General features: G+C 45.3%; 1 protein-coding gene across 2 annotated transcripts in view; it reads left to right on the top strand.

The window, feature by feature from the left end:
• Positions 1–10,805: 10,805 nt before the first annotated feature.
• The window catches only part of Gnao1 (G protein subunit alpha o1), a 153,786-nt gene continuing 140,925 nt past the window's right edge, over positions 10,806–23,666 (top strand). For both annotated transcript variants that reach the window (XM_052167354.1, XM_052167353.1), the window contains exons 1-2: positions 10,806–11,682; positions 11,881–11,923. In XM_052167354.1, the coding sequence (XP_052023314.1) occupies positions 11,565–11,682; positions 11,881–11,923 (161 nt within the window). In that variant the 5' untranslated portion in view covers positions 10,806–11,564. The remainder of the gene's footprint in view (positions 11,683–11,880; positions 11,924–23,666) is intronic.

The following is a 23,666-nucleotide window of genomic DNA, read 5'->3' as shown; positions in this document are numbered from 1 at the left end:
AAAATCAACAAGATAGACAAACCCCTTAGCCAAACTAACTAAAAGGCAGATAGATAGTTTCTAAATTAACAAAATTAGAAATGAAAAGGGAAGCATAGCAACAGACACCGAGGAAATTCAAAGAATCAGTAGGTCTTGCTTCAAAAGCCTGTACTCCACAAAATTAGAAAATCTAAATGAAAGGGACAATGGAAGGCTTATTCTTTTGTGTTTGGGCAAAATGTTCCATTTTCTTTTTTTTTCTTTCTTTCTTTCTTTTTTTATTCGATATACTTTTATTTACATTTCAAATGATTTCCCCTTTTCTGGTCCCCCACTCCCCGAAAGTTACATAAGCCCCCTTCCCTTCCCAATATTCCTTTTTCTTGATAGACACAACTTACCAAAGTTAAATCAAGATCAGGTAAACAACTTAAAAAGTCCTATAACCCCCTAAAAGATAAAGTCATTAAACCTCCCAACAACAACAAAAACAAAACAAACTCAAAACAAACAAAAAACCAAACCAGGGCCAGATGGTTTTAGTGAAAAATTCTACCAGACTTTCAAAGAAGAGTTAATACCAATATTGCTCAAACTATTCCACAAAATAGAAACTGAAAGGACATTGCCAAACTCATTCTATGGGGCCACAAAAAGACTTGAAAAAGAAAGAGAATTTCAGACCAATTTCTCTTATGAACACTGATGCAAAAACACTCAATAAAATACTTCCAAGCCAAATCAAAAAACACATCAAAAATACCATCCACCATGATCAAGTAGGCTTTATCCCAGGGATGCAGGGGCTGTTATACATACAAAAAAAAATCATCAACATAATCCACCATATAAACAAACTGAAAGAAGAACATCACATGATCATCTTATTAGATGCTGAAAATGCCTTTGACAAAATCCAAAAGCTCTTCATGTTAAAGGTCTTGGAAAGATCAAGGATAAACTGTGCATAATCTAAACATAATAAAAGCAATATACAGCAAGCCAATAGCCAACATCAAATTAAATGAAAAGAAACTTAAAACTGCGCACTCTCTCCCTATCTAATCAACATAGCACTTGAAGTTCTTGCTAGAGCAACAAGACAACTAAGGGAGGTCAAGGGGATACAACTTGGAAAGCAAAAAGTCAAAGTATCACTATTCGCAAATGATATAATATACATAAGTGACCCCAAAAATTCTAACAGAGAACTCCTATAGCTGATAAACATCTTCAGCAAAGTGGCTGGGTACAAAATTAACTCAAAGAAATCAGTAGCCCTCCTTTATACAAATGATAATCAGGCTGAGAAAAAATTAAGTAAACAACACCCATTTAATGAACACAAATAATATAAAGCATCTTGTCTTAACTCTGACCAAGCAAATGAAAGATCTGTATGACAAGAACTTCAAGTCTCTGAAGAAAGAAATCCAGGAAGACCTCAGAAGATGAGAAGATGTCCCATACTCATAGATTAGCAGTATTAACATAGTGAAAATGGATGTCTTCCCAAAAGCAATCTATAGATTCAGTGAGTGCCCATCAAAATTCCAACATAATTCTTTACAGAACTTGAAACATTAATCCTCAAACTTCATATGGAAAAATGAAACAAACCATAAAAACTAACAATATCAAACAAAAACAAGGCAAGCAAACAAAAACAGGATAGCTAAAATAATTCTGTACAACAACAAAAAAATATTCTGGAGAAAATCATCATCCCTGATTTCAAGCTATACTACAGAGCAATAGCAATAAAGACCGAATGATTTTGGTATAGAAACAGACAGATCAACAGAATAGAATCAAAGATTCACACATAAACCTGCACACTTGAAATTTGACAAAGAAGCCAAAAACATACAATATAAGAACAAACGCATCTTCAGCAAATGGTGCTGGCCGAACAGGATGTCTGCATCTATAAAAATCATAGCTATCAGCTCCACACAAAACTCAAGTCCAAGTGGAACAAAGACCTCAATATAAAAACAGATTGCCTTGAGCTCATTGTCACATTGACAAATTTCTGATCAAAACACCAATAGCTCAGGCACTAAGATCAAAATTAATAAATGGTACCTCATGAAACTGAAAAGCTGTAAGGCAAAGGACACCAGCACTAGGACAAAATGGCAGTCTACAGATAGGGAAAAGATCTTCGCCAGCACTACATCAGAGGACTAATATCCAACATACATAAGGAACTCAAGAAATTAGACACAAACCAAATAACCCAATTGAAAATGAGGTACAGAGCTAAACAGAGACTTCTCAACAAAGGAGTCTCTAAAAGCTGAGAAGCGCTTAAAGTAATATTTGATGTCCTCAGTCATCATGGAAATACAAATCAAAAGGACTCTGAAATTCCATCTTATACCCATCAGAATGGCTAAGTTCAAAAACTCAAGAAATGTTGAGGAGGATGTGGAGCAAGGGATACACTCCTCCATTGTTGGTTTAAGCACAAACTTGTACAACCACTTTGGAAATCAGTTTGTCAGTTTCTCAGAAAATTGGAGATAGTTCTACCCCAGGACCCAGCTATACCACTTCTGGGTATATATCCCAAAGGACACTTGCTTAACTATGCTCATAGCAGTTTTATTCATAATAGCCCAAAACTGGAAACAACTTAGATGTCCCTCAACAACAACAACAAAAAAAGATAAAGAAAATGTGGTGTATCTACACAATAGAATACTGTTTAGCTATTAAAAACAAAGACATCATAAACTTTGCAGGCAAATGGTTGGAACTAGAAAATATCATGCTGAGTGTAATAACCCAGAAAGACACATATGATATGTGCTCACTTACAAATTGGAATTAGCCATAAAGTACAGAATAACCACAGACCCAAAGAAACTAAGTAATAAGGAAGACCCAAGGGAGGATTCATAAATCTCACCCAGAGGGAGAAAATAGTCATCAGAGGTAAAGAGACAGGATAACTGGGTGGGAGAGAGGATGAGGAGGAATGGGGATGGGGTTCAAGTGTAGAGAGAGGGGGCAGGTGGGAGGTGTAGTAGTGAGAATGGAAATCGGTGGATGGCATATTTGGGAGACCTAGGACACAGAGGCCTCTGGGAGTCTACAGCCTACAGCCTAGCTGAGATTCCTACCAGCTGGGTATATGAAGACTGAAGTGGCCACCTCCTGTGGCCAGGTTGGACTTCTAGTGGAGGGAGGGGGACATCAACCCACCCACAAAACCCAAAATGTGTCTTGCCTACAAGATATGCAGTGATAAAGATGGAGCAGAGGCTGAGGGAGAGGCCTACCAAGGACTGCCCCAACTTGAAAGCCGTTCCATGCGAGAGAGTCAGCCCCTGACACTATTAATGATACTCTGCTATGCTTGCAGACAAGAACTTAGCATAACTGTCTTGTGAGAGTCTTCACCCAGCAGCAGATGGAAACAGACGCAGAGACCCGCATCAAACATTAGGCGGAGCTCGGGGAGTCTTGTGGTAGAATTGGGGATAGAACTGAGCAAGTCAGAGTGGTTAAGGACACCACAAGAAGACCTACAGAGTCAACTAACCTAGGTCTGTGGGGGCTAACAGAGACTGGACAATGAGCATTCATGGGTTCATTAGGTTCCCTACACATCTATAGATGATATACAGCTTGGTCTCCATGTGGGTCTCCTAACAATTGAGACTGTCTGAGGCTGTCTCTGACTCTGTTGCATACTATTGGATCCCCTTCCCCTAACTGTACTGACTGGTTGGACCTCAGTGGGAGAGGATGTTCTTAGTCTCGATGTCCCAGGGCAGGCTGGAACCCAGGAGGGGCAAGTTGTTCTTCTGTAAGGAGAAGGGAAGGCGGTAATGTGGAAAGGGATTTGTTAGGTTGGGACAAGTAGGAGAGGAAGGAGGGGCTGTGATCAGGATGTAAAATGAATGAATGAATGAATGAATGAATGAATGAATAAATAAATAAATAAATAAATAAATAAATAAATAAATAAGAGGAAATAGTGTCACATGCCTGTAATCTCAGTACTTGAGAGGCAGAAACAGGACGATATTGAGTTCAAGAGCAGCCTGGCATAAAAATGTGTGTGTGTGTGTGTGTGTGTGCACACGTGTGCACGTGCTGCAGAAAGGCCACTATATGGGGTACAGAAAAAATGTGCATCCCATCCATGTAATACATAAGCTGGGTGATCTGAAAAATCTTAATTTTTCATGATGCATAAAATGAAAACTCTGCTAAAAAAAAAGTTATGAGGATCAAATCAAAAAATGCATGAGAGATTGTTGCAGTTCAAAAGTGAGGTAACAACACAGCAGGGAGCTATATGTGTGCATCCCTGGCATCTAACAGTGACTGACACATGGTAAACTCTCAATAAACATTAGCTAAATCCATGTTTTAAAAAACAAAGATGATTATAGGGAAAATATTTAGGGAGGGATAAAGCCAAGTGTATAGGCAGAGCAGACGAAGGGGCACAAAAGTTGTATCCCTTTCTGAATGAAAATGATTGGCATCTCTCCCTTCTCAAAGGCAGAGGTAATGGAAGCAAAGAAAAGAGGGTCAAGTTGGCCAGTCCGAAACTCTGCCCTTTCTGGTTCACTGCCCCAGTCTCCCTCACCGCTCAATCCTTCAGATTCTTTAGTGTCATCGTACATTGACCCATCAATTTGAGAGTCATCATTAAGCTATTGCATCCCATGCTCTGATTAAGACTCTTATGTCTTCCTTTTGGCCATTAAAAAAGCAGTGCTGCCTTTCATTTATACTACACGCAGCTAACCCAGGATTCTTTCTTCTGCTATCCCTCTCTGACATCTACAGTGGGCAGTGAGAAAGTCAGCAGACTGAAGGGACAGCTTAAGAGGGTAGTCAGTAAAAAGTCCTTCTGCCTTCAAGTCCTAAATGATTACAGCCAAACACTCTGGGGATGGAGGGTCTTTTAAAGTTGTGTTTATCTGACTGTTCTTTTTTAGTCTTACAGTCATGTATCATCATACACATAGGAATCTCATAAAAAAAATGCCCCTCTCTATCATACAGACCGGATTTGTAGGGCTCTGTGGAAGAAATACATGTCTAAATGTCAACTTAACAAACAAACAAACCCACCCTGCCCCTGTGGGTTGCATGTTCTTAGTATTTGGCAGACAAGTAGAACACCCCAAACCACACATGCTTTGGATCACCCAAACAAACTTAAATATACTTAGTTTAGACAATCACCTTCAACCCACTTAATAAGTTTCAGCTAAATTGTCAGCCCCTCATTCCCTTCAGTCCCAGTTGGCAAAATGGTCAGATAAAAAAATCTACCTAATTTTTTCAAGAACAAACAAAAACAGTTCTGCTTGGACTAGAGGGTTGGCTCAGTAGTTAAGAGCACTTACTGCTCTTGCACCGGACCTTGGTTCACTTCCCAGAACCCACATGGTGGCTCACAACCATCTGTAACTCAAGTACCAGGGGAATCTGATGTCCTCTTCTGACTTTAGTGAGCACCAGGCACACACATCTCCCTGTATATACATACAGGCAAAAACATGTTCTACACATAAAAGAATCTTTAACAAAGTTCTACTTGCAAAGAACAAGTAATGATAATAAGGCTTTGGTCCTTGAAGGTTACAGAAGACTAATGAGATAATGTCTAAAACCTGTTTGAGCTGCATGTGTGAAAAGGCTTCATGGAGACAGGAGAATGCAAGAACCCTTTGTGTCTGAAGATTCTCAGTCTCCTGAAGAACATAGGAAATAAACTCTTTACAAGTGTGTATGTGAGAATTCTGTCAGCCCCAGCCAGGATGGGTTGAAAAGTGTGTGTTGTTATTTCCATCATAACAAATCAGAATCTTAGCTTCAGATGAAAGATTTCCCAAGAAAAGTCCAACACAGACCCAAGACTATTAGGTAATGCATTCACAAACTTCAGTGTCAAGTTCAGCTCTTGGTCAATCTTGCTTGCATAAAAAGCAGTGTTCCTTGCCCCTTCCAACACTCCAAAGGCACCCTGTGGCATTCCCTCACTATCCTAAATTATTAAAAATTTAAGTTTATTAATGGAATAAATATCTTAGATTAAATAATTAAGATAATTAACTAAATAATTAGAATAATTAAATAACAAATAATTAAAAATAAAAAAGTCATGAAGCACATTCTCTTTGGAGTATGCAAGTCATCAAAATATATTCAAAAAACATAGACCACATAGTGGATTTTCATAACTTAAAGTTCAATTCTATGATGTGCAAACATTTATCTTGCTTCTTCATGCAAATCCCTTCTCTTAAAGGTATACAAAAGTCCTGTTTCTTCCTGCATCATCTCTTACACTTAACAATTATACATAAGAAAATTAATTTCTCATGAACCTTACAAAATTAGAAAACAAGACACAGAGTTTAGCCAAGAATTTTTCTAATGGGGATGTCAAAAATATTAGGTATTTTCTCTTCTTATAAATGCCTGTTGGTCAGTAAATCTCCCACTTGTAGTTTCAAAATCAGCATCATTTCATGTCATAGAACTTTACTTGATGACATAACTTTCACTGAATCTTAAACATTTTGTAGAATAATCAAGTGGCAGAATTTGTCTTAGGGGGGGAAAACTCAAATGTCAAAGGTGGGATGAGCTTTCCTATATAGTTCCTGATTAAGCCCTTGTCACACAGGGACTTAACTTTACAAATATTATGACAACTGGTGGACAAGGGCTAGTCATGACCTTTTCAGATACAAAGGAAACCCTTTTCCTTCTTAGAGCTTGTATTCTAGCAGCAAGCTTCCCAACACATATGAGAACTCACTTGAGGGAGGAAGTGTGGTTATAAAAAACGACCCTTGGGTCCCACCTCAGATTTCCTGAGTGCATTCTGGAAGTAGAACTCTTGGGTCTAGATTTAAATTTTAAACAAAACTTTAAAGCATCTCGGGAAATTCTATATATTATAACGTTTGAGAACCAAGGTGCTGGTGGTCTGAGAGATGTGCACAAAAACATGTCAGAGGAAAAAAATATCAATTGGAGACATTGTCTTTTAGGGACATAGGAAAAAAGAAAAGAAAGTGAGTATATCTACCCAAAGGCCACACTGGTTAACTGAGAGCTAGAGGCCCTCTTTATGTCACAGATCCCTAGTCTCTAGACGCAGAAGCAACTTCCTGCAGCCTTTCCTGATAGTCCTCTCATGCAATATGTAAGATACTCAGAGTACCTTCCGAAATGTGACGCACAGTGTTTGTGGAGCATGGTAGACACGACAAAGGGCGGGGTGACAACTGTTTTCTGATGAAAAATGCATCAGAAAAATATAATTCTGAGGATCATATAAAACAAAACCTAGAGGAAACTGTCCTTGGTCTAGGAATCCTAGCTCCTAATATTAGAAATGTAATTTCTTCGTTCCCACAGGAATTAATTGTATATCAATTTAATATATAGTTGAAGGGTTTTTGATTATTATTATTACATATACCTTTGAGGGAATCTAACTATGACTGGATTTGAGATTTCAGTGGTGGCACACGCCTTTATTCCCAGCACTTGGGAGGCAGAGGCAGGTGGATTTCTGAGTTCGAGGCCAGCCTGGTCTACAGAGAGAGTTCCAGGACAGTCAGGGCTACACAGAGAAACCCTGTCTCGAAAAACCTAAAAAAAGAAAAATAAATAAAAATTAAAAAAAAAGAATGTTTCAACAATTCACCATACTGCAAAATCTCGTTGACTCATTAATGAGTTTGTTGACCCTGTGTGAGGATTCAGCTTGCTCATCTGTAAAATGGGTACCAGACTGTATCTTATTAAACCAAAATGCCCAAGGCCTTGCAAGAACTTTCTGAAATAAAGGCTTATTGAGCCACTGAGGAGGCCAAGGAGAAAAATAAATCACTTGGTTCTGGGACAAATTCTACGACTGCTGAAGGGGGTAGATGGCTAGGTCCTTGTGTCTAAAAGGGCAGAGCACTTTACAATGGAAACGTTGCTCTGTACATACTACGAACATTGAGTCCACACTGGCTACTGATAATAAGGTGGGTTTACCTGAAGCAATGAAGGCTTTGTGATGGGAAAGCAACTAGAGAAGAAGGCAGGGCCTCTGGGTTGGTGAGTGCCGCAAGGGGCATAGACAGGGACCTAGGCAGTCAGAGCAGCTTTGAGGGAAGCTTTTAACGTACATTCAAAACCAGAACAAATGGCTTTCATTCTTTGGGGCCTGTAGCTTGCTTCCGAATAACTTCCTGTGTCATTTCTCTTTTCTCACATCCCCTGGCCCTTTGTCATCAAATGTAGGACATCTCAGAAGCTTTCTCTTATCAATCTGTCTTCCTGGTCTTGGCTCTTTCCACTCATCCATGACGCTTCCCACACTAGTACCTAACTGAGGTTTATGTGGGAGGATCACATGGGAGAATTTTTGTAAAAGTGCTCCGTAAGCTGTAAAGCACTATACAGATGAAGTGGATTATTATTAGTCTTTTATGGAACTCAGCCATAAAGATACAAAGTGACCCAGAAAAGAAGAAGAAGAAGAAGAAGAAGAAGAAGAAGAAGAAGAAGAAGAAGAAGAAGAAGAAGAAGAAGAAGAAGAAGAAGAAGAAGAAGAAGAAGAAGAAGTGGAAAACAGGGTAGGCAAATCTGAAACACATCTACAGTGCTGGAACATATCTTACATTATTATGTCAGTAGGTTCTTATAAGCACTGGGGGAGTGAAGGAAAATGCAAAACACAAAGGTTTATATCTCTGCCACATCAGGACTGATATCAAGGAGGAAGGCCACGCACTTAAAAGTCAAGGATCGCTTCCCATATACAACTAGAATGCCACCAAGAACACCAAATCTTCACTTGAAAGTCACTTGATATGAAAGAACACTAAGCAGGGTGTTGCTGCCACCACCACCACCGCCACCACCACCACCACCACCACCACCACCACCACCCTGCCCCAGGGCAGAGTGAAACGGTGTGGTCCTTACCTTCGGTCCATCAAATGCAGTCTTGTACAAATGGCAGAAGCTCACTAACAGTGGAATTTTCTCCTGACTCTGGTTCACGGTAGATTTATGCAACTGTCCCCAGCAACCTGTGGAGCAAGCAAGGTCTATAGAATTTTGGGCACGTGAGATCTCTGTTTTGGATCTGGAAGGACAATTTTAGTGATACTTGATATTTAAGCCAAACCAGACTCATCTTTGTATAATATGCCCACCCAACACAAACAGGAAAGAAGATAGAAAAGGGGGTATTATTTATATGCTGTATAAAACAACTCTATAGAATTCTTCTGTCAGTTTCCTAGGAAAGGTAGGATATGACTCAAATTTAAATATTCCAATTATATTGCACATAACTTTTGACATAGACATTTGTCCAATGAGGCAAACCCACATTGGGAAACACCAAACTTAAAAAATGCAGGAGAAAAATATTTTCTTCTGGGTGGGCCTTAATTGCTCTTCCCCCCTCCCTTGCAAATATATTTTTTATGCTGGGTGACATTTCCAAAATAGGATTTTCTTCCCATTGTTGAAATGAAGCAAACAAATTTACTTTCAGAGTCACAGAAATGCCCAACTGTTACGGAAAAAAAAAATGTTTTCCACTGGCCCCTTGCCTGTCTTTTCCCTGGGCAGTCTTGCTTGTTGGCTCCTCTATCTAGGAAGGCCCCTGGGGCTGCCTGGTGGAACTGATTGTAAAAGTATTTTGTGCAGTAAGAATTAATGTCTTCAAACTCTCAGAGACCACCCAGAACATGACCGATCTTTGGCAACTGTCTACTGTTTTCCCCAGTGCTGGGTTAGCTGTTTGCTGACCTTGGTTTCTGACTATTTGAGAGGATATGGAGGCTGTATTTCTTTTAGTAGTTTGTTATTTTAAGATGAAAGGAGGAAGAAACCTCTCATCGCAGCCTATGAAGAACTCATTTTTACCGGCTTGTGTTCTGGGAGTACAAGAATTCAATAACCAAGTGAGACCGTCGGTTCATCATATAGAGAAAAAAATTAAGGGAACAAGTATTTGCTAGAGGCTTTCGTGAAAGACTGTTCCTGGGCCTTTGGCATCAAGCCATCCTAGGATGGTAACCATCTCTAGCAACAGAGGTTGTGGGGATCTCGCGGTAAGGCTCACATTGGCTAAGGGAGGCAAAAACTCCTGCGGAACAGGCCTTGCCTCTTCTCAGCCTGCTGCGTTCCTCTCTGCGAGGCCAGTCTCTAGATGCTCAATAAATGCAGACCCAAATCCGTCACTGAGCCCCAACGCGTTATTATGGAGTGCTCGGGTTTATCCTGACCCCACTACCTCCTCACATCAGCTGAGGCACCATAACTCGGCTAGGGGTTACACCTCCAGCCGCGCCAGAGAACAATCGGAAAGGCGATCTGCCGGAGAGACACAACGCAGCGCCCGAGGGACCAGGAAGCAGGAGGCTCGGGCCAAGGGCTGGGGACCACCTGACCGCCGCGCTGGGGTTGACAGGAGGCGGGCCGGGCGCGCGAGACCGGCCGGGGTGGGGCGGGGTGGGGCACAGGCGCGCGCCCGGCCCCAGGCCCCGCCCTCCCCAGCCCCGCACGCTCCCGGAGCCTCGGGGAGGGGGGAGGGGACCCGAGAGTGGGCGGTGCCTCGCGCGCGCGCGCCCGCTAGCTGACGCGTCCCGCGGGCATGCGCGCCGCCCCCGCCCGCGCCGTCCCCCGGGCCCCGGCGCGCGGCCCTGCTGACGTCAGCGGGCGGCTGGCTGAGCGCTGCGCAGGACCAGGCGCACTCGCGCGCTGCGCTCGCCTTGCCCCCCCTCCCCGCCCGCCCCGGCGCGCGCGCGTGCCCTGCCCTCCCTGCCCGCCTCTTCTCGCGCTCCCCGCTGGCCGCGGCTCCCTCGCGCTCTCCCCGTCTCCTGTCCGCTCCGCCGAGCGATGCGAGTTCTGGGCCCCGGCGACGCCGCCTCCCGCTAGAGATCTGCACCCCCTACCCCTGGCCCGGCCCTCTGCCCAGCCCTGCCCCGCGCGCGGGGGTCGGAGAAAGCGCCGCGGACGCACCGACGGCCGAGGAGCGGCGATGCACATGCACTAGCGGCACCCCCTAACTCACTCCCTCCACACCCCGCGCCGCCGCCGCCTCCACCTTCTCCGCCTCCGCCTCCTCCTCCTCCTCCTCCGCCTCCGGCAGCTTCGGCAGAAGGACCCACCCTGCCCCCCACCCCACCCTCCGCCGGCTCCGGCTGCGGATCCAGCCTCGACTCCTATTTTATTTATTTTGGGTCGTGCACTAGCCTCGGTGCCTGCAACCCGCGCCTCCCGGGCCCGCGGGCGCCTCCTCTCTCGGCTCCGGAGCCCCAGACCCCGGCCACCCTCACCTCGACACCCCCAGACCCCAGCCAGCCGCCGCTAATCTTCGCCGCTGGAATCTTGATAGAGGCTGCCCTTTTGGGGGGATTCTGGTCTTTTCGACAATTTTGTTCCCAGCCAAGGAGAGGATATCGTGATTTTCTCCCCTTTGAGCCCAGGCTCTGCTTTGTGGGGGGGGGTGGGGGGCGCGCCGACCCGGGGAGTCGTGCCAGCCGAGTCGTGCGGGCTGTGGCAGGGAAGGGGCCACCATGGGATGTACTCTGAGCGCAGAGGAGAGAGCCGCCCTCGAGCGGAGCAAGGCGATTGAGAAAAACCTCAAAGAAGATGGCATCAGCGCCGCCAAAGACGTGAAATTACTCCTGCTGGGTAAGGATCTCGGTAGCCACCCCTACCCCTCGACCCCGGCCACAGTTCCCTACCCGACTTGCGCCCCGGGAGACCTGGTCTCCGAGTTGGCACCACCATGTGCCCAGGAGCGCCCACCCCGTGCATGTCTTGAAGCCCCCTTCCCATTTCTATGACCTGACACTCACCAGTTTTCCCCCCCTCTCTGTGTCCCAACAGGGGCTGGAGAATCAGGAAAAAGCACCATTGTGAAGCAGATGAAGTAAGTCCCTATGGCATTGGGATTCGTACTTTATTAAGAATAATTTTATATCGTTTTTATTATCTTGCTCACCCATATTGCTCTCCAGGCCTGGTTTTTAATTCGCGCACACACAGAAGAGACCCGGTTTTGCCTCCCCTCCCCCACTCCCTACGTTGGTTCTGGGTCTCCCACCCCAACTCCTGAGGTCGGTGTTTTGGGGGGAGGGAAGGGGAGCGCCTCTAGTTGTATGAATGACAGTGTCCGCCATATTGATCAGAACATCACACTATTGGCGTGCTTATGATCCTAACTCTGGCTCGTGGAGTATTTCGTGTTTCGCTGCCTCCATTTCTGTCTCTGCCTCGTTCTCTTTCCCCTCCTCCTGCACCCCACCCCACCCCTCGAATCCCACTCCCCCCCTGCTTCTCTTGAGGCAGTGATTTTGAACTTGACTAAAACATGGAGGGGACCCAGCCCTAGCCGATTGGGGTGGAGGATCAAGTGTTTGCTGTTCATGAGTTTGGTGCTGAATATCCTGGGAGCTGTGACTTAGACCCTCTCGCCCCCAAAATCGAGCAAGGGTTAGGGGAGGGGGCGTGCACTAGGGAGAAAGGGTGGGTTTCCAAGCGGATGTGACAGACACAGCCTTATCCAAGGCAGAGGTGGAAGGGGCGAGGCTTTCTGTGGGGCTGAGTGAAAGCAAGTCTCCTCTGCCCCCCAGCCCCTCTCCTCCTTGGCCCTCCAGCCTTTGCTCTCCCGACATCCGCAGGTTCCTGTCACGGTTGTAGCCTTTATCGTTGTATTTACACTCCGCTCAGGCCAGGTTCCCTGTAGTCTACCTTCAATGCGGATTTCAGGCCCTACTTGCCACCGCCCCCTTTCTGCCTTAGATATCAGTTTCCCCTCCTAATTAACTGGAGGTGGATTTGAGTGATGGTTGAAAATTAAAACAAAATGGGATATTCCTTCCTTTCCTCATTTCCCCCAATAAGGAGCCTCGCCTGTCCTTCCTTCTCTCTGGCTTGCTCCTTGCCCCATCCACTCCGGCTCCTAGTGAGCCTTGCCTGGGGAGGGGTGGCCAGCAGGGAACCGGTGCGTGCCTTCCGGGCTTCCTGGCCCTGTTTCCGTTGGCCTGTCAGTTCGGGACGGAGGAGTTCGTTAGGACCGTTTAGCAAGGATTCCATGTCGCTTTGCTGTGACACCTTCGTGCACACACAGCTCCTAATTAGAGGTTGCTGTGCAGTAAACAAAAATGATTATTTTTCAACTTGACAGAATAGCCGAAGTAATTGCATCCCGTAGGGAAACAATGGAAAATAAAAACCCCTTTCGAGGGAAGGTGGGTGGGAGACAAATCGTGCTTGCGGTTTCAAAACCAAGAAGCAAAAAATTCTTGCATGTGTAACAGGCATGACAAGCGAGTTCCAGGCGGCGCCATGATGGTAGGGAGCAGCGACTAGGAGACAGTTTCCTCCATCTGCTTGGCGTGGTCTTATTTGCGTTCGAGAGCTCCCGGGGGCTTTCTTCTCACAGGCCCCTTCGGCTAGCCTCACCCTTCTGAGCCACCAGTAATTTGGCCTGGGGTTTCTCTGGGGCTTGTGCAGTCCAAATGGATGGGGAGGCGGGGCCTGGGGAATTGCTCTTTGCAACAAGGTGCATGTTGCATCTGCCTGGAGCCCTCGCGTGTCGGGAAATGCAAACCGCGCCACCTCTTTTTTTTCCTTAGGGGAAGGTTTCAAAACTTCACAAGTCTGTAATCCGCTGTGGCAGGCTGGGAGTCCGGTAGAAGCCTCGGACTCCTGAGCTGGGGTGAGGTTTCAGGCGTTGCAAGTGGTGGACAGCGCCCAGCTGAGACTGGAAAAGTCGATGGGGCTGAGCTCGGCGATGCTCGGCTCCGCTCGGCCTGGCCTGGGCGCGGGGCTCGGAGGATCTCGACAGTGTTCGGAGCACAGTCGGGGTCCAAGCGGAGAGGGCCGAGCGGCTTCGGCGGCTTCGGAATGGCACCGAAGACATTCGGAAACCCTCGGAGAGGGGAGGGCAAAGGAGGTGGAATTAGGGGTGTGGAAGGGGATGGCAAAGAAACTTTGCATCCACCAAAGCAGCTCGCTACCTGTTCTTCCTGAACATGTCGCATAAATTAGGTTGATTTAATAAGAGGTTTAAAAATACATATCGAGTCCCCAAAAGGGTAACTTGCCTTTTTTATTCAAAGAAAGCTTAGCTCTCTGAGGAGATCCGTGTGCCACTTTAGAATGGAAATTCCTGATTAAGTCCTGGGGCACGAAATCTTAAAGGAAGACTGAGCAGACATTCTGAGGAAAGCCCTGTGTGTCTTACTTATATTGGGTTGCACTGGGGAAGATGGGGTGAAGTCTCTGATGTTTGATTCGATTAAATTGGAAGTCAGAACATTTTTCTCTTTTCCCACATTTTTTCCTTTTTCTATACCCACAAACACCTTTTCTGTGAAAACTGCCTGTCAAAACTGAGATTTTTGTAATTGATTTTTTTTTTTTTTTTTTTTTTTTTTGGTTTCCCTTTAAGAACAAAATGTACCAAATCTCTTTAGGAAATCGGCTAGGTCTGATCAGAAAGTTCACCAGAAATGGGTCTGAGCCCGCCAATTTTGCCACAAAAGACCCAACTGATCTGCCCTCCTGAAGCATTCATGAATGGCAGTTTTTCCTATGAGCTTGACTTGAAATAAGTCAGATCAGGGCCTTGTGCCAAGCTGGATCAGGACTTGTTTTATTAACCACAAAATGTGAGATTGGTGTCACTGTATCCCAGTGACAGAATCTTTGGAGCCCTCACTTCCAGAGATGGGTTTTGAGATCACCACTTGAGTGAGAATCATTTGTAGCCGGGGAAGATTGTACTTTCTGGGTGGGGCCAGCCCAGAAAGCCTCGGTAGCTTTTGCAGAAAGCAATTTCCTGTTTCCCTGTTGCAATATGATTGGTGACAAGCCTATCAGGCCATATGTGTAAGTTAATTCAGATGCCGTGTTATTTCACCTAGGCAGATGAAATTAGCTGGTTACAGAGTCTGCTTTAGGGGACACCCACCCCGTGAGAAGCCAGCGATTGGACCTAGTAGCACAGCCCTTTTGGTTGGGAGGAAGAATATTGATATTCGCATGTTATCAGATCCTTTGTCATCAATGTGTTTAGAAAAGCAAGGAGCTGTTTCAGTCGGTGTGTGTCCTCATCCAGGTTGTGGTGTGTTGCTTCTGAGGAGGAACCAGAATATGTGTCCGTAGCAGCTGAGATGAGACCATTAGGGACTGGACAGGCAGAGATGTTGCTTAGACGGGCATTATTACCCTCATCAGCCTAGGGCCATTACAGAGACAGGCCTTTGGAATTTTTCTGCTCAATACAATACAATACAATACCTAAGGGGAAGTTTGCATTGATTTTCAGAAGCCTAATTCTCAAGTCTTTAAAATCTTTTATAATTTGTGTGTGTGTGTGTGTGTGTGTGTGTGTGTGTGTGTGTGTAGGGCAACTCAGAGTCTGTTTCCTTCTACCTTTGCATGGGTTTGGAGATGGAACTCAAATTGAGAGCCTCTATTCTAAGTGCCTTTATCCACTGAGGTAGCTGGTGCCGCCTTCACCTTCCTCTCTCTCTCTCTCTCTCTCTCTCTCTCTCTCTCACTCTCGTTTGTGTGTGTGCTTATGAATTAGTGTTTGGGAGGTCTCTATCATACCATACAAAGCATTTACGTTCTGAGACATGGGCAGTGATGATTGAAATAATGCAAGTATGGTTTCGCGTGTCCTATGAGTGAGGGGCAGCTCCTTTTCTCTGAGTGGCACTTTAAAGGGCTTTGCTTGTGTTTAGGGGTCTGTGACCTCACATGGGATAGAACCATATCAATTTTTCACTAATTAGTGATGCTTTTACACAGACTAATAACAATTTTAAGGAGTATACATTTTATTGGATTTCTGAACCCTCAAAGAAGCATCTTAGAATTATATTTTATGATGCACAGAATCAATAGTGTCACTTTAACTGACCTCTGGGTGATAGATGCTTGGGCATGGCACGGTAAAATGACCCTGGAGTTGTTCTAAGCATTACAGTTTGTCTTGACTCAAGGTGCTATGTTTGCTGGGATGCTTACCTCACATTCTCTAGAGCATTAGATTTTTGTTTTGTCTTGTTTTGTTTTTCAGTAAGTAAGGTTTAAAGCTTGCCCAAAGACTTGGCTTGCTACCTAGTAGACTTCACCTGTTTTGGTGGAATGGCACAGAAGAGTCATTTCTGGGGTACAATTTTTAAAGAAATTTAAGGATTTGCCTATTGAAGATATCGATATTCATACAAACACCCAAGCCCTTACATTCAAGGCTTTAGCATACCACTCTGTCAGGGAAGATGGTGGTTTTGAAAAAGATGGTGGTTTCCTCCTCCCAGCCGACCTTGACTTTATAACTGGGTGTCAAGCCTGTGGCGCCTTCAGCATCTACAGAGTGACAGGCATTAACGGAGGGGGAGGTGACAACTTGCAACCATTACTTTGTGAAAATACAGCCATCTGAAAGGGCATTTCCTACCCTTGCCCTAAGGTCTGTCAGTGACGGGTAGCAGTCCACTGAGAACTGCTTTCCATGATGGTGGGCTTGTTGCTTCTGCAGTCACTTTGTTGGTTGCCCTCCCTTCCCACTTCTGTGTCCACGTTTAGTCAAGTAGATGTGCCTTGCTCACTGGAGACAATGTGAGTGCGAGCAGAATGTCAGATCCAGGAGCAGAGAGTCCTCCCTCGCTGATGGATGGTGCTCTCTCTCTCCCTTCTTGCTGTTCACTGAGCTGTTCACCAGCAGACCTGCTTGCCAGGACAGCAGCCAGCAATCCACCCGATCTCATCAAGAATTGGCTGTGCAATTCTTGAGCCTCAGTGGATTCTGAGATGGAACCCATGTGCTTGTGGAAAGCTCTGTGGTCATTGGATTAAGTGGGTGAAGCTTTATGCAGACTGACAAGGCTGAACGGGAAGCCAGCATTTCTTCCCCCAGGCTTGGAAAGCTGGATCGGTGCTCAGGTACTGGCTTGCTTCTTTTAATGCCCGGAGCATCTAGATTCTCTAGCGTTAGGCCAAGATCACTGGTGGTTTTCAGCTGCTTATCCCGCACTATGTCAATCAACTCTGGAGATCTGAGCAGAATAGGGCCTACTTTTCTTGGCACGTGCTCATGTGAATGCATTCATCTGGATACAGGCATTTGATTTTCCTGTATGCCAGGGTGTGTTCAGTTAGACCAGTGGTTCCCAACCTTCCTGATGCTGCGACCCTTTAATACAGTTCCTCATGTGGAGGTGACCCCTAACCATAAAATTATTTTCATTGCTACTTCATAACTGTAATTTTGCTACTGTCACGAATCATCATGTAAATATTTTTAAAGACAGGATTGCCAAAGGGGTCGAAGCCCACAGGTTGAGAACCTCTGTGTTACTGTTGTTGTAGGAGCCCACCTTGATCTGAAAGGCAACCGCCAACTATGATGGGAATGGTTCCAGGCTGAAAAACATTTGGGAAGGATTACAGCCCCCCAAAACTAACACTCGCAAAGAGCAACTTTTAACTCTTAAAAAAAAAATAGTATCAATCTGTGTATGTTCATGCACATAACTACATGGGCTTAAAATCAGGTACATGTTTGTTGACTGCATTAAAGGTGGTGCTCAGATAAACTATATTCCAGGAATGTTTAAACTTAGATCCCTTCTGCATTTTATCACACCTTTCTTATTATACCACCCAGCCCTGGTAGAAAGGACATTGAACAACCAGCAATTAGTAGATGAGGCAAAAGAAGAAACAGGGGTAGCCTGACTGCCCAGGGAAATGGATGGCTTCTTACTTAGAGAAGCTGGTTGGCATGCGTCTCTGGAATAGAGAGATGGTAAGAACATTATTCTGCAACCAGGCTGCTGGTCTTAAAATCTAAAGTCTTCTACCAAATGTGTGAGATTTTTTGTTGTTTTTGTTTTTTTGAGACAGGGTTTCTCAGTATAGCCCTGGCTGTCCTGGAACTCACTTTGTAGACTAGGCTGGCCTCGAACTCAGAAATCTGCCTGCCTCTGCCTCCAAAGTGCTGGGATTAAAGGCATGCGCCACCACTGGCCGGCTTAGATGTGTAAGATTAGTTATTTACCTCTTGGTGTCTCTGCTTTTATGCCTATGAGAGACAGGGATGGTAATCATAGCAACTATTTAAAGTTGGTGCAAGAATGAAATGAGTTAACATAGGAAATGGACGTATAACTGTGCCAGGAACATAAAAGTCATTATACAAAGGTTAGTTCCATTTTCATTCCTTTGATTGATTGGTGGGTGTTTATTTCCCCTATGCAGTTCTCTTGGAAGTATGGACTTGGCTGACCTCTGAACCACAGAAGAGGGACAGTGGTTCACACTCTGATCATGGCCTCTTCCCCTTGCTTAAGCTGCAGCACCAGTTATATAACAAATCATGTCGTCATAACTGATGTGACATTTTTGATGGCGCAGCTGCTTCGGCCCAAGAGACTGGGGTGATGTTACAGAGTGGGAAAGATCACTGAACCCGTGGTACAGACTGGCACCCCTGCTCCTGCTTGTAAGAGCAGTTTCTTGAAAGAGTTGGATCAAGTGTGCCCAAGTCCCTTAATGGTCTATGAAACTGAGAGTGTAGCCCAGTCTCTCTCTCTCTCTCTCTCTCTCTCTCTCTCTCTCTCTCTCTCTCTCTGTTTCTCTTTCTCTCCCTCCCTCCCTTTCCCTCTCTATTCCCCTCCCTCCCTCTCCCTCTCTTTCTCCCCCCCCTCTCCCTCCTCCCCCCCCTCTCTCTCCCTCCTCCCTCCTCTCTCTGTGTGTTTGTCTTTTACTCTCTCACTCTCTTGCTCTCTCTCTCTCTGACTCTCTTTCCCCTTTTCCCTTTCTTACCCCTCTCCCACTCCCTAGCATCTTGCAATACTACACATAAAAGCATCAATTATGGTTCTATCCTGAGAGGGTATGAGAACCCAGGAAAGTTCTTTTTAGAGTCATATAACTATACAATAGAATCTAGACCATAAGCCCTGCCAGCCATCAAAGTCATAGTACAGAGAAGCATTTTGACAAAAACATGTCTTATGAAGAAATGGTTCCCAAACCAAAAAGTCCTGCTAGTGTGAAACTTGATGTCACTGGTAGGAGAAAGAACCAGAGAGAAGTGGCTTGTAGCTTCTAGGATGTTCAAAAGTGGAGACAACCCTGCCATTCACCATGGAATGTGAATGCGTGTACAGGAACATGCCTGAGCTCAGATGCCAAAGAGCCAGGGAGTCAGGATAGGGAGGTGTGTGGTAATCTTTACTCATTCACTGGTTGGCTCTGGGCAGACCATTTGCTCCTTCTTGACCCTGGGTGGTTTGTCTCTTACCTGGTGGATGACTTTCACTGTGAAATTTCTCAAGTGTCTTTTCTAGCTCTGAGGTAACAGTAAATGCAAAGAGAAACCTGGAAGCTCAGAATACAGGGGGGAGAGTGGGAGTATCTGCCACCCACAGCTTTTATCTGCTGAGCTGTCTTTAGTTCTAATATTCTTCACAGAGAAGAGGAAAAATATTGTGCTTTTCATAGCACCAAAAAAATTAAGGTAAAATAAAATCCTGCAAGACTAATAGAATTCGCCCCTTGCTTTATCAACTGTCTGAGAAGCAGGCAAAATGGAAGCTGGAGGGTGATACACAAGAGAAAGACTCCGTGGCCAAGGATTTACCCTGAATTCTAGGTTTGTCTTAGATCACAGATAGGTTTTCTATAGAAGCTTGTTGCCTCAGGAGAGATGGCATATACTTAAAAGCTCAGAGAAACACAAGGACCACTCCGTGGGATCAGCTCGGTTTCCATAGGAACGTTTAGAGCTATAGAGCAAAATTCTGTCTCAAAAGAAAAGGATGAAAGTGAGGAGGACCAGGAGAAAGAATGTTACTTATAAGAATACCTTCCTTGGGCTGTAAACTGGCCCAGGGTCATCTTCCACCCCTACCCAATACATATTACACATTGTAAATTAATTAGAAGTTATTGTGCTTATTTCTTAGTAGTCTGGGTGTCCCTTCTTCACCAAGACTAAAGATGATTACTCGTTCTCACAGCCACTAGAAAACTGATGCAAAGAAACTGCTCACAGAATACTGACTGAAGAAAAGAACAAAAAAAATAAGGTGCATAAGAATATGCCTTGTTGGTTTGCCTAAGTCAGAATAATATCGAACGGTTTTAGTGGCTGTGAATGCTCAATCTGTGATCTTCATTCATGGTTTCACAACAACTCATGAGGAAATAGCATTTCCGTCCTACAGAGATAAGAGGCTAGGATCTGAGACATTAGTTTGCTCAAGGTCGGACAAGTTAGTAAGTTAGGGACAGTCTCATTCAGACAATGATTTGTCTAATTCCAAGCCCGTCTCTTCCATTGCAACACCCCAATGTTCTTAATAGGTGACTGCCACCAGTATGGACAATGGGGAACTGGAATCTGGGGTCGGAAATCCGTCTATAAATTGGATGTCACCAGTATGGACAATGGGGAACTGGAATCTGGGGTCGGAAATCCGTCTATAAATTGGCCAAGGTTGGTGACTGAGAGACCAGCACCGGCCCAACAGTGCCGCTATTCTTCTGAATGTAGTAGTCCTGGTGGTCCTCATGTAGCACATTGATTTGGACATCAAAGTAGCTTTCCCTAGTAACCACCCAGAGAGCTCCTGTCTAGAGAAGCTGCTTCTGAAAGCATTGGTTTTGACTCATGAAGGTGGCTTCATGAAGAATGTGGGAAGACAGGAAGGAGATACAGCCACAAACTCATCCACAAGCATGAGGCCAGGGTGTTGTGCATGTAGAGAGGAAAGTCTTACTTAGTCCCTAGCCTTGGGACTAAGACCCAAGAGCTCCCTTGTAAGGTTTTATACTTGTTTGTTTGTTTGTTTGTTTGTTTGTTTGTTTAAGATTAATTTACTTTGAGTACACTGTCACTGTCTTCAAACACACCAGAAGAGGGCATAAGACCCCATTACAGATGGTTTGTGAGCCACCATGTGGTTTCTGGGAATTGAACTCGGGACCTCTGGAAGAACAGTCAGTGCTTCTAACCACTGAGCCATCTCTCCAGCCCTGAAGGTTTTATACTTGATGTCTGTATGTGTAGTATGCCACATGAAAACAGACGGCGGCTTCTTGGGCAGAAAGGTCAGGGAAGTCAACTGAATAAAATGGCCCATGGGACAAAACTCCAGAACAAGTGGTGGAAAAAGAGAAAGCCAGCAAAGGGCCAGAATGTCCAGAAGCTGGATATGTCACCCAGAAGATGCTAGGGATGCGGATAATTCTCTCTCTGAATGGCGCAGTCTGTGAAAGAAATGTTACAAAACAAGGGAGGAGAGGTGAGGCGGACACCGGATCATAAAAGGCCTAACGTGTTGTGCTAACAACTTGATTTTGTTCTGAAGATACCAAGCTGCCACCAAAAGGAAAGAGGTGACAAGGTCAGTGCGTTCAAGTCTGGGAGTGCAGACGGAAAGTCACTTGTGCAATCCAGGCAGGAAACCATTTGGAACTAAGTTAAAGCAGCGGGGGTGGGGCAGCTGGGGGAGGGGAGACGTACTTGGGCAATGGGGCTTAAACTTGACCTGAAGATTGATTGGAAGATGGATTGAAAGGTGGAAGAGATCAATTATTGACAGTATGGACAAGAATGTGTCCAGGATTCCTGGTTGGGGTCTCTAAAGGATGTTTATTCCCTTAGCTAAGATGAAGAAAGAGGGAAGGTTTAGGGAGGGAAAGATGGCAGTGTGGGCAGTGAGTGATTTGGAAGCTGATTGCCTCAGCAGGCCAAGTGAGCTGCGAAGAGAGGCGTGCACACTACTCACAGAAACTCCCAAAATAATAACTTCCAAAGAATGGCCTGAGATGGAAGGGAAAGGGGACCCTAAGGCAGAGAAAACAACATCATGAAAATAAAGGCAGAGGGCATTGAGGATGGTTCCAATATGACCGGTGTAGGAGACGGTGAAGGCTGGCTGGCGAGGGTCCATTGAGTGTGGCAAGTCGGTGATTTGAACAAGAATGTTTTCAGTGGTGAGGTGGGAGAAGAGCCAAACTGTAGTAGGAGTTAAGTGTGTGGGTCTGAGGAAAGTGGGAGGGTCATGAATGGAGACCTACTTACCTCATGCATCAGCCTTGAGAGGGAGGGACTAAGGTGAGGCCGGGGGTGGGGCTGGGGAGGGCCTGATTCTGGGTGTTCTCTTAGCTAACCTGGGAAGGCTTAGGTTCCTTGCAAAGCTGGAAGTGTGGGGGCTCAATGGAAGCAGAAATTAAAGGCACAGAAAAGAGGAGATGGGGGAAGAAGCAGAGTCCCCCCGACACACACCCCAGTTCCTGAGGATGCTTGTTCTGGACAGGGCCACACCTTGTTTCCAATGGAACCCTTAAGAACTGGGAGCGTGTGGAGGAGCACGGGGAAGGGGACACCTCCACATTCCCATTTCTTTTTTTCTCTGAAGTGAGAAAGAAAGCTGTGCTCCCTTACTGGAACTCCAAGGACTTGTCTTCTTTACTGTCTTCAGACCACTTAGCCATTCACATATCCAGTACTTACATACTTCCTGTTATGTGCTAGGTACAGCTTCATGTGCTTAGAGATTCAGTGGTGACCAGGGCAAGTCTCCAGGACTTCAGGCAGTCTCCATTTGAGGGTAGTAATAACAGAGTTAACTTGTTGTTGTTTTCTCGTTTTGTTTTTGAGTCACACCTTTGGAACAGATCTTGGGCAGATTGCAGAAGCTCCAGTCCCTACTCTCCGAAAACTGGGCCCATCACAGGAGATAACCAGAGACATGAAGGTGGTGAGAGGCAGCGATGGCAGGTTTAGTTTGGTTAGGAGCCTGGGTTGAGTAGGATGAGGCTGACTGGAGAAAAGAAAGCTCAGTAGATTCTGCTTCTACTGGCTGCAGGCCAATAGTGGAACTGGTTGTCACTGCAGCTCAGATATAGAAGTGGACACAAGATTCAGGCTTTTCCAAGGTGAGTGACCCTAGGGGTAGGCATGTGACTTAAGCCAGGCCTTTCTCTGGGATCTGTATGGAAAAGAAGCTCTTCAGTTGTACCCTGTGGTGAGCAAAGAGAGTGGAAACTCGGAGCTGTCTGAGGCCAGGCTTGCACATCTCTCTTGTCCCCTACAGAGAGAAGCTTGCTTAGAGGGAGGCTTTCAGAATTTGGGAGAGAGGTTACAGGGAGAAGAGATGTCTGATGGTTTACTGCAATCTAGGAAGTTTAGAGAACAAATCAGATCCTGCCTTTTCTTCCAACTGACTTAACAACTAGTTTTTCGTTGTTTTGATGTGGTGCTGAGGATTGAACTCAGGCCTTTCCCATTCTACTGCACAAGTACCTCTACTGCTGAGCTATGCCCCGAGCCCTATCACAATGTATGAGCTGAAATTCTGTCCCTTATAGCCACAATCATCCCACAAAAGGGGAAGAACTTGTAAAAAGGCCTAAGAAAGAGCACCAGGTAAAGCACAAAATCAAGACCTGAGCATGGATGGGGCCCTCATGCAGAGGAGTGGTAGACAGTTTTGTATCTGAAGAGGTTGGGAACTTCAGGGAGGATGACAAGTAACTGGAAAGGAGGAGTAAACCTGGCTTGTAGGTTCTGCTGATCGTTAGGTACAGAGGTGAGGGGAAGAGATTCTTGCAGGCAGACTAGTGTCTGGTGGGACTTAGGG

Source organism: Apodemus sylvaticus, chromosome 21 (assembly GCF_947179515.1).
Source record: "Apodemus sylvaticus chromosome 21, mApoSyl1.1, whole genome shotgun sequence".
Lineage (NCBI taxonomy): Eukaryota > Metazoa > Chordata > Mammalia > Rodentia > Muridae > Apodemus > Apodemus sylvaticus.
Note: the sequence above shows the minus strand (reverse complement) of the source record. Positions and strands in the feature narration are given on the sequence as shown.